General features: G+C 33.0%; 1 protein-coding gene across 9 annotated transcripts in view; it reads left to right on the top strand.

The window, feature by feature from the left end:
- Positions 1–9,438, top strand: part of LOC106462501 (RIMS-binding protein 2-like) — a 179,356-nt gene extending 169,918 nt beyond the window's left edge. For 8 of the 9 annotated variants that reach the window (XM_022389783.1, XM_022389780.1, XM_022389781.1 and 5 more), the window contains 4 exons: positions 95–245; positions 1,440–1,540; positions 2,312–2,504; positions 6,041–6,324. In XM_022389783.1, coding sequence (XP_022245491.1) covers positions 95–245; positions 1,440–1,540; positions 2,312–2,504; positions 6,041–6,066 — 471 coding nt within the window. In that variant the 3' untranslated portion in view covers positions 6,067–6,324. Of the gene's footprint in view, positions 1–94; positions 246–1,439; positions 1,541–2,311; positions 2,505–6,040 lie in introns of all 9 variants that reach the window. The other variant, XM_022389779.1, reaches the window with a different exon arrangement.
- Positions 9,439–11,718: the final 2,280 nt, after the last annotated feature.

The following is an 11,718-nucleotide window of genomic DNA, read 5'->3' as shown; positions in this document are numbered from 1 at the left end:
GTTAGAGAGAGAGAGAGAGACAAGTGTATGCATATCTATTGTTTTGGAGATTAAAAACAATTCTTTGTCACTTAACATAGCTCTTCATTCACAGATTTATGGAGATAAAGACCCAGATGGGTATTACAAAGGAGAAATCAATGGTAGAGTAGGATTTGTCCCATGTAACATGGTTTCCGAGGTTCAAATGGAGGAGGAACAGCTTCTGAATGAAAATGCATTTTCTGGACAGCATCCTTCTCTAGGTAACTGAAAGTCCAGTTAAAATCATTGATTTGCTGGAATGTAGTAAATTATTATATATATTTATAGTAATCATACTGGTTCTATTACTAGAAAAACCTTAAAGAAAGCAAAATTTCAGCTATTTTTGCTACAAAGTGGTAAGACCATATAAAATTAATTGATTGTCAGGGGTTTGTTTCTGTTGAATTTGTTTTTCTTCATCTTCTTCCACTGCATAATGATGAGAGTAGTATTGTTTAGAGCAATGGTTCCTAACGTTTTTGCTCATAACTGAAGTCTGACCTTTGGAGCAATGATGTACCTTTGATGCATACAGTTTGTTAAAAAAAAATTAGAATGGTTTATGTTAATATAAAAAAGGTAAATCAAAAGAAATACTTAAAGGTCAAGTCAGCAATACATGAAAGTTGAGTGTTGGGTAATGTAATATATTCATAAGTCACTGAGAATGCCCTCCAATTTTGAGGTGTGAGGTTTATTTATTCCTAACATTTTTCTTTCTTGGGCAACATTGGTACACAGTTGAATAGCAACCTGGATACTGAGAACCAGTTTTTTGTTTTACATAGCATAACGTAAAATATTTAAATCCTTTCAGTAATGAAAGAATATAACCCATTTAAAAAATGACATTTTAACAACGAAATACAAAAAATTGAAGCTTTTTCTCAAAACGAAAATTATAGTATAGTTGTAGATCTTTCATTTAAAGAACATTATATCAGAACATTCTTAGTAATTATCAGTGAGGGTTCATGGTTCACCTCCCATTGTTGGAAAATTTAACTGTGCACTTTGGGACCATAGATGATCAAAACCCAAGAGTATATCAGATCAAAATTAGGCAAGTGTAGGTAGTCCTTGTGCAGCTTTGTTCAAATATCTGAAACAAACAGAACTTACATAAATTCTAACGGGACTTAAATGGCCTTATTTTGTTATTAAACTTATTCTTAATGGTCTTCAGCCTTTGATGGGAAAAAAATTAATACTCCCTTTACTTACCAAATGAACTACTTTTTTTTAGTTAATGGTTAAAAAAAAATACATAAAATGTTAAACAAATGTGGCTGTTAGAAATTTAGTTTTGATTAAAGAATAACCTAGATCAATTACTAGCATTTATAAAAGCAGATGGTAGTTAGCCTTTATCATTGTTGTTTATTACTCATTCTCTTTCCTCTGTGTATTAGGTAATAGAGACAGTGACTCTGTCAGTGGCATGCCCTTACGCAAGATGGTGGCACTTTATGATTATGATCCTCAAGAACTGTCTCCAAATGTGGACTTAGAGGTATATTCCAAAAGTATTGTATCTCTTGTTATCAGGTCAGTTAAAAGATGTGTAAGCCAATATCTAGAGAACACATCTGTTACCATTTAGGCAAAAGCCTAGGGAGCATTGTTCTTCATTTCAAGATGTACATATTTTGATTAAATCTTTGAATATATATTAAATAATATTAACTTCTGAGCAGAGTAAACTATCTACTTTTCTGATGTTTCTACTTATAAAGATTAGAATGCAGTGTTTCATCAATTGGATACCCTCACTATTAACAATATTTTCAGCAATAATCTCAATAATATCTCATGAGGTTTAGCTAACATACTAAATACATATATTAAGCTAACAATGCAAAACAGTCTTCATAATAATAATAATAAGCTTCAATAGAAAATAATGACATTCAATATACTACATAATATAATATACCTAAACTGTTCACAACTAACATGGTAATATTTTATAGTAGTATATTAATGAATGACATCAAAACCATGTATATCCAAAAAACACAATTTTACACACTGAAAGATACACGATTTTGATAATATGACAAATTTATCATTTCTAATTGAAAGACACATCTGTGATTTTGATATGACAGTGACAAGATGCTATATAGTACACATGTAATGACTGAATCACCTAGCTATACTTTTATGATAGCAAATATTTCCCTAGTGTGAAAACTTAGTTTAGTTATAAGTCAGATCAATTAATTAATTTTTAATAAAAGAAAAAATTTAATAATGCCTCTATACTATTTTCTACCTCTAGATGGAGTTAGCCTTCAACACTGGGGACATTATCAATGTATACGGTGAAGTGGATGAAGATGGTTTTTTCATGGGTGAGATCAATGGTGTACATGGGCTTGTGCCTTCAAACTTCTTAACTGATGCCCCTCCAGATTATAGAGACAATCGCTCAGTTCCTAAAGAACTTTTTGACACAGGAAGTCGAACCAAAGGTCAGACATAGAACTAAACTCAGTTTTTTAGATGTTTGACTCAAGTATAGGTTTTGCTTAAAAAAAACTTTACAATCTGTAACTTCAGATAAAACAAAAACTTTCCTATTCCCCCAGAACGGTTTAATAGTTTGGTTTCGTACCTTTACCAAGGGGCAGCAAAACTTAGTAAGAAAGACTTGAAAGTTCAGTTGACATTATTACACATGAATGTACTGAAGAAACATACAAAACTTGCTCTGTATTATTATTATTATGAAACAATGTCTATATATTTAATTATACTTGTCATAAGACATCATGTTAGGCTTATTATATTTCTTAACACTACATTATTAATCTAGTCTCTTGGAGATTTTCAAGAATTAGAAGAGTGTATAATGATAGTAATTCAAGACTGGCTGGGATATAACAAATGCAGTATTTGTTGGAAATGTTTATATAAGCCATTTGTTAAACAACAATTACTATAGTGTGAATGCCTATTACAAGCTGGCAAAGCATGATTATAATTAATTATACTATTCTTTTAATTCTTAAAAATTTGTAAGGGACTAGGTAAAGAATTTAGTGTCAAAAAATATAATAGTTCTAACATAATGTCTTATGACAAGTATGTCAGGTTTTATGTATGGACTGGATTTTTTACAGTTGGTGTCTGTGACTTGTTAGCGATAAATTTCAACAATAAACAAACAGCACACAATCCACTTGTTTTAAATCAATATGTTAAACATGTCAAATGTATGTAAAAATTTTCATTACACTGTTGGTTATCACAGTTGTATCCAGAGCTTTAAATAATTGTCTCTTTTTCATCAAAGTTCACACAGGCTGGTTCAATTACTTTAGAACACAATTGACAAGGTAAATTATTCTTTTTTACTCTGTTATTACAATATCTGTGATGATTTCACTTTAAAAATTGCTACTACATGCTCTTTATGGCCTAATTCACAAGCAAACAATCTAGATATCACTATCAAACTACATCTTCAATGCATATTTATACCCCTACGGAGGTCTAGTAAGTTCCACAAACTACTAGATATTATGATGCAATAATACTCAATTAATACAACGAGAAAAACTCTGAAAGTTCTAGTAGCATGGTGCAATAATATAACAGTCACCAATTCATAACCAGTGAACTAAACAACGCATCGCATGATTTGTAAACAGTTACATAAACAAACTTGCAATCTCCTAAAAAGTAACTAAATTTAACACTTGCACTATATACACTATCTAAATCATAATTCTTGCATTAAACTTAAATGTAAACAGTCATGTATATTTAACAATAAGGCCCCTCTTCAAGAAAAAATATTTCCAAAGTTTTTTTTATATACTATATACTAAGACTGTTTTCAGCTCTTGCCCAAATTCTACTCAAACATTCTGCACTAGTTAGGTCTTCTTCCCTCTTGAAGTACCTCTTCAAAAGATTGGCAAGATAATCTTGGTCTGTCCATCCACTTTCACCTTATAGTCCATTCTGTTGACCACTTCCTGCACTTCAAAAGGTTCTTTCCCCTGCAGGTTGAGTTGTTGTTGTTGTCTGTGGGTAGCAGAACCAACACCTTCTGTCTGATCTTGAAATGTTGATCTGTGGCCTACTTATCATAGAAGTGCTTCTGACTGTCTTAAGCTGCATACAACCTTTCTCAAGCAAGTTCACAGGTCTCCTCCAGTCAGTTTCTGAGGTCTAACACGTACTGATGTGTTTCTCACTTCTGAATCATCTTCTCCTGTCCACACCTCTTTCAATATCTGTATTAGACCTCATATTGTTCTTCCATACAGTAACTGAAGGGTGAAAATTCTGTACTTACTTGTGGAACTTCTCGGTAAGCAAATAATACTGATTGCAGGTACTTGTCTCAGTTGCATGATCTCTCTTGAGACCCTGTTGACTCTCTCACAAAGTCCATTATATCTGGGGTTGTATGGGGTGGTAAAGAGCTGCCTAGTGCTGATGAGTTCTATGGTAAACTAGGTCCTTTTGTCACTCAAGACTTATTTTGGAAAACTTACTCTGCAGAACACTTCCAGAAGGGCTTCTGCTACTCTGTCCATCTCTATCTTTGGCAATGCTATAACTTCTGGGTAATGTGTCACTTAGTCATCTACTGTTAGCATGTACTAGTGGTCAAATCAAATTCACAGCTACTCTGCTGAACATATCCTCTATCAGAGGCATCTCATCCAGTAGCACCTTGGCTACCCTCCCTCTAGGTATTGTGCTATAGCAGATGTCACAAGACCTGCAGAATTTGCTCACATCTTTGACTCCTGGCCAATGGAGGTTATTGGTGATTTTGTCTGCTGTCTTCTTTGCTCCCAGGTGTTCTCCCACAATCGACTCGTGAGCCAACTTCATCACTTGAGTCTGGTATTCTGCTGGTACTATGATCTGTTTGACTTCCCCAGTTGAACTGTCTTGATAGAGCCAGCAGCACTCTTTTCTGGTCTTCTATTCTGTTAGTCCCTTTCCCTTTTGTCTTGTGCTCAACTTTTTCTTGAGTACTGTCTCAAAGTTTCTGCAGTGAAGGATCTTTCTTCTGTGCTTCCTTCAGTTCCAGAAGACCTACATTTGCCATCTTATGACTTTTGTTAGAAATATGTTTACTGTTTGTGTTAGTTTTGTTAACATCTGCCACATGAGCTAGCTTGGCATTTTGATATGGATAAAAAAATGAGTCATTCCAAGAAGGTTTGGGTTGTTTTGATTAGACTAAAAGAAGATTTGTGGTGCTTTAAGTGTAGTGTTTAAGCCAAAGTATGGATCGGGTGATGGAAGAATTTATTTAAAAATATCCCAATGTTGATTACTGCATTGACAGCAAAAACCTAAAAAAACCTAAAGGGAGATCAGAATCATATATAAGAAATCATTAGTTTCAATATTTTGTGAAACTAATGACACAGTAAAGCCCAAAGATGCAGTGTTGAAGTTGAAACATATGCATGATGCATTACAAGATGATTTCCCAAAATTATTAAATTAAAAATGCCATTTCTACAAAGAGGAGTAAATATAAAAAGGATGGTATAATACCCAATATGGTACCACCATAGTATAATCCACATAGATTTCATGATGTCATATTTTCATTAATATTTAACTTTTTTTTCATTTTAAAAGTTGTACTGAGATTCATTCATCAAAATCTATCAAAACAACCCTAAATCACCAGTATCTGGAATGACCCCTCCTATTAACCACCCTAGGCTCAGTACTAAGTACTAAAAGATGTTGGGCTAGCTCATGTGGCAGGTGTTAAAACACAAATAGTAATTATCTTTATTTGATAATTTACTTTTTATAAAACAAAAAAAAACCTTTTTCATAACTAATGCTAAGCAAGCTGGAATTCTGTGCTAAGTAATTATCCATATGTTGAATTAATGCTGCACCTAGATGTCACTAAGTTAGAATAATAATATATATTGAATCTTCTTGACAAATTAAGAACAAAACTTGATACTGTTTTGAAGCCAATCAATTAAGCATTCTTTGTGTTGTTGAACAGAACCTCAAGAACTGTCATCACAGTAGTGGCACCTCCTTTCCCATCAACAGTTCTGGAAAGGACAACATTTTACCAAGAGAGAAGTCAAGATACGTTTCTGAACTAGTTCCAGAACAGTCATGCCATCTTGCAGACAGGGGCGATTACTCATCTGGGAGAAATCTACAGCAATCCTGGTAGATAGATAATCCTAATATAGAAAAAAGACAGAATTGGAGAAAGCTTGAAAGTAGCAGATGTTTCGAAAGAAACCATAAGAAATCGTTACTCAAACAATGGAAGGCAAGGTCTGTTCATTTCAGTGAAAAGTGCCAGCAACTGATTTAGACTTTAGTTTTTTTGAGGGGTTGCCAATATTCTATATAAGTAGGTAGTTCTTCACAAGAACTTGCCAAAATTGAGTTAGCATATCTAGTCAGTATTAGGTTCAGCATATGAAATCTGCTTTATTTGTTCATTTGTTTGAAGTTAAATGCCTGTTTTATTGAAGTAATGTACTATTTAAAATTTTGATACTTAAAGACTGATTTCTTTAGCTTTCTTTATTGATTTTGTGTCAATGTGCCTTTAACCTTGTATCAAATCATAAAACAACTATTTTGTAAATACTTTAATTAATAATTATTTTTGAGCATTTAAATACAGGCAGACTATTACTACTCCAGTGCCTATAGAAGGCTATGGGAATGTTTGTGATACTAATGAAAAAAAAATTAAACAGGGACTTTAGCTTTAAAGACTGTCTTTAGAAAGTCACTTGTATTTGTACATGTTAAATCTTATTCCTTCCTCAGTCCTTATCTGAAGAAAAGTGTTTCGTGTTGAAATTTTGTTAATGTTGGCTTGCTCAGTCTTTACTAAATTTCAGGCAAAAAAAAAGGTGCTTTTGTTTGTGTGTGTGTGTGTTTGTACTTTGTAAAGTTATAGATATGATTGCTGTTTTAGACAAAAAAAAAAAGTACTTCTTGAATGATTTCAGACTTTATTGACGTTTGTCTAAGCTTCAGAATTTAGCAAACAAGATGTGTAATTTTTTAGTATCACTTTGACTCAATCTAGCAAGTAAAACGTCCAACTAAAGAAGATTTTTCAGATGTCATCATGATAGTTCTCTTTAGGACATAAGTGAGGAGTAGAAGAGCAATAATCAAATGGATCTGCTCTGCAGCAATTAATCTGTTCCACACCTGCTAGCAATGTTAAACAGTGCTGTTTTGTCAGTTTGCTGGCTACTCCTACCTAGACAGTCATTCACTGGGCACAAACTATCAACTTGCTCTTTTGCAATATTAATAGCCCCCCCCCCTCCCAGGCTTGATAGAGAAACAGTCTACTTGACCTGTGCATTTATAGATTAAGTTACCAAACCAAATAACCTTCTTAAACCCAAGTTAATATAACACTTGGGTTCTTGATAGACGTTTCAGAATAATCACACATGTATGTTTGACTGCTTAACAAAACCAAAAGCAACTAAACATTACAGATTATAATTAGGCAAACAAATATTATTAACAATTTATTAAGAGCATAACTCATGAATTGGAAGATTTGGTTCAGAATTTCACTGCTATTTGTTTTGTTTTTTATGAAAAAAAAAGAAATTCAATTCAGAATGTGTCCCTTGTAATCTCTCACAAGAACCATACTATAATTTAGATGACTAAACAACTTTCTGTAATACCATACAAAATACTGGTACCTGCTGTATAAACTTAGGTTATTTATTTTCAACATACCATCAACAACCCATTACTCTCTAAATGATTGTCTTTCCAATTCACTCCTTAACATGTAGTAATGTGTGTTGCAGTCTTAAACTTGTGCTTTACCAGGGAATACTTCTGTGAAAGAAACTGTCTCTAAATAGTAATAGTGACTGTAGTTTAATTCATTGTATGCTAATAATTTCAGTTGTTAACTAGTTATTGCTGAATTTATCCTAAGTATTTTGATAACAAGCTATAAATTTAAAGTTACCGTACAGTTAAATGTTTTGTCTCCTCAGAATTTATTGTCACTTGTTTTGTTTGAATTCTAATACCATTCCAATGTATTGTAGTGCATTCTTGATTAATATATGTATAGAATTGATACATTGGACTTTAAATATTCATCAAAATATGGAATAAACAAAAGATTAGAATCATTGTCCTGAGCAAATGGACAGAATGCATAATTGTATATTTAAAAGAAGCTCAGGTAAGAATGAGTACATTGGATTTCTGGAATATAAATACTATAGTGTGAAACAGATCACAGGTTAAGAGTTGATGAAATGAAAAAAATATAATTATGGCAGTGTGAAATTGACTATAGGTGAGAAATGATGTACTAAATTCGATCCATTTATGGTCATCCAAATAAAATAGTTGTTCACCAGATCAAAATTAAGAGAGAATACTCAGAAGCTATGCGATGGACAGAATGTACTCACAGTAAAACAGGACTACTTTGAACCTGGAACAGTCTATTTCTAACTAGTTGTCATGGTGAAATAAGACTACGGGTTAGAAATGGATTAACATTTCAGAAATCTAGGCTTCTCTAAAAGTATTGTAAGTCATCCACATAAAAGAATAGTTCAATGTTTTTGCTGATGTATATTCTATATACATACCTTTGACTGACAACGAACTCTCCTGAGCACAATATATGAAACTGTACTTAGATACTATTGATATGTATTCTTTAGTAATCAATAGAAATGTAACAAGTATTATAAGCTTATACAGGAAATGCTTTAATGTGATGTAAATATGTATATCTAAAGTTATGAAGCAGGAAATCAAACAATTTGTGTAATTTATCATCAATAATAAGCCATGTGTATCTTATAAACACTAAACAAAAATGTGCTTACTCTCTTGTTACTGAAAACCTGAAGTTTGTTATATAGGTGTAGACCGAGTATTTGTGTAATGTAAAGTGATTCTTTTCTTTCCTCACCATTTGCATCTTGTAATTAAAACTCCCTTTGTACTGACAGGATTTGTGTTATAATATTTTGTATTATAGTTAAATATTCTTAAATAAATGAGTAAAAAAAGAAAAACAGAGTTAATTATAAAGCCACAAACTCAACTAAACTGAGGTTTGTAGATGTGCATATGTGACTGTTAATACATAAAATATATATTGACATATTAATAACCAATCTCGAAAAAGATATACCAGCAAGCATAGATGTGGTTGTTGAAAATTTAGTGTATTAAGCTAAATCTACTATGCTGATTTTGTTGTTTGTGTTTTCTCTACACTGTAAATCAATGAATGGTACTGTTTACAATGTACACTTGTTGTAATTACCTCCATGAAGGTATTTTGTTTGTTTACCTATGTGATACTTGTAAATAAATGTACTATGGAGTACGTCCATATTGCTTTCTTCCTCTGAAGACTGGCATGTTTTATCACAAGACCTGGCAAAACTGGCCTGCAGCTCAAAAATGTGGAACGAATACACATGATGGAGTATATGGTAAAATTCACCCCCCTTGAAACATAACACACATACATTTCCTAACAGTTAGATTATTTAATAAAGTTTTTATTACAACTCATTATTTTTCAATTTTAGAGCTTTTATTACAAGTACATTATCAGAATACTATTCTTTTTTTCTTTGATCCATTGTCTAGGTTACAATAGATCAGAAGGTGAAGAACTGTCATTCTCAAAATTTTATGTGAAGGTAACAAACTAGAGGCAAAGACATTCAAAGTTGATATCTATATAATCACCAGTTTGAACTGTGTAGAAAACTCGTGTGAATAGAAAAGCTGCCTGTTTTCCACTATAGTTACATGTGCAGGAACATGTTAGCAGAGAGTAAACTCGTGTGAATAGGAAAGCTGCCTATTTTCCACTATAGTTACATGTGCAGGAACATGTTAGCAGAGAGTAAACTCATGTGAATAGGAAAGCTGCCTGTTTTCCACTATAGTTACATGTGCAGGAACATGTTAGCAGAGAGTAAACATTTTGGCTCTTGCTTATGATAAAAATAAGTAATTACCTAGAGTAAGATGGATACAAAAAATGAGGGTTAAAACACAACTGGACCCTAAAAACAAATATTTCCAGTGTGACCCTATAATAATAATAAAATTTATTAATAGGAAATGATGCAAAGTTTTTTTGTTTGTTTCAGATCACTTTCCTCAATGTTTAGTAAATGGACTGATTTATATTTTCAATTCCAACATAGAGTAAGTTGTAAAAATTATTGCACTACCATATTAAATGAAACAGAAAACATTATGGTACAGTATATAAATAAGTCCATGTGAACATAGCATGAACTGTTGGTTAGGGCGCTCGATTAGCAGTCTGAGGGTCACGAGTTTTAACTCTCATGACCGGTTATGCACATCCTATGTGGTTACCGAGTGCGCAATCCATTCAAGTGTAAAAATTCTTGGCTTAGAAAATTACAGTCCGACTCCAAACTAGTTGGGATTAAGGTCATAAAGGAATATATAGGTCCACATGTACGCACTAAGTTATTACCAAACGAATGGAAACCAAGATCATTTGCAGTACCTTTTAATATTCAGTTTAATTTTCTGTAGTGATATAGAAAAAAACAAACCTCAATACATCACATACAAACTTTCTACCTTTGGAGCTACATTTCATGTGTTATGACAACAAAAACAGCGATGGCTGATATTTATCCATATTATATTCTATACTAGCTGGAGTGCCTGTCTATTGTATGTCCATGTAATTACTTCGCAGGGTGTGGATGGAGGTTCATTAGGTCTGTGCGGGGGTACATACAGATTTTCGGTTTTTATGGGCGTTTTCTACCTCTACTTCGCCCCCTGTTGATGGTTCTTCACCAAATTTGACATGAAGGTTTATTGAGTCTATGGGGAAATACAAATAAAATCTTCAGATTTGCTGTGTTTATGGGCGTTTTTTGCGTTTCTTACAATTACATAAAAGGGAAGCAACTTTTCATGTCCTAAGATAACCTTTCATTAATCATGAATTTACATAATTTCCGTCCAGGGGACGGGTACTCCAGCTAGTAATCTATATAAATATAACAGTACTGTCTGTTGTATGTCCATGTAACTACTTCGCAGGGTGTGGATAGATATTCACCAAATGTGATATGGAGTTTCATTGTGTCTATGGATAGCTATATACAAATTCTCAGATTTGTGTTTTGCGGTTTGTATTGGCGTTTTTTATCACTTCGCCCCTTGTTAGTGGATCTTCACAAAGTAGGCATGAGGGTTTGTTGGGACCATTCAGAGATACATGCAAGTATTCAGTTTTGCGGTTTTTATAGGCGTTTTCTATCACTTCTTCGCCCCCTTTTGATGGATTTTCACCAAATTTGTCATGAATGTTTGTAGAGTCTATGGGGAGATACACACAAACTTACAGTTTTTACATTTTGGAGACAGTAAAAGCTGCTTCCCTGATTTGTAATTGTAAAAACCAACGCATAACGCAAAAACACCAATAAAACCAATAAACGTCAAATACAAAACTCAAAATTTCTTTGTATCTCCACGTGGACCAAATGAATCTCCATCCACACCCTGCGAAGCAGTTACATGTACAGTCAAAAGACAGTACTATTATATTTATATATACACCTGGAAAAAAGTTAAGCACCCCCAAATATTTTTCAGGATTGCTTATTGAAAATAAGGTTT

This window comes from Limulus polyphemus, unplaced genomic scaffold (assembly GCF_000517525.1).
Source record: "Limulus polyphemus unplaced genomic scaffold, Limulus_polyphemus-2.1.2 Scaffold1184, whole genome shotgun sequence".
Taxonomy (NCBI): domain Eukaryota; kingdom Metazoa; phylum Arthropoda; class Merostomata; order Xiphosura; family Limulidae; genus Limulus; species Limulus polyphemus.
This window is presented reverse-complemented; position numbering and strand designations above follow the sequence as displayed.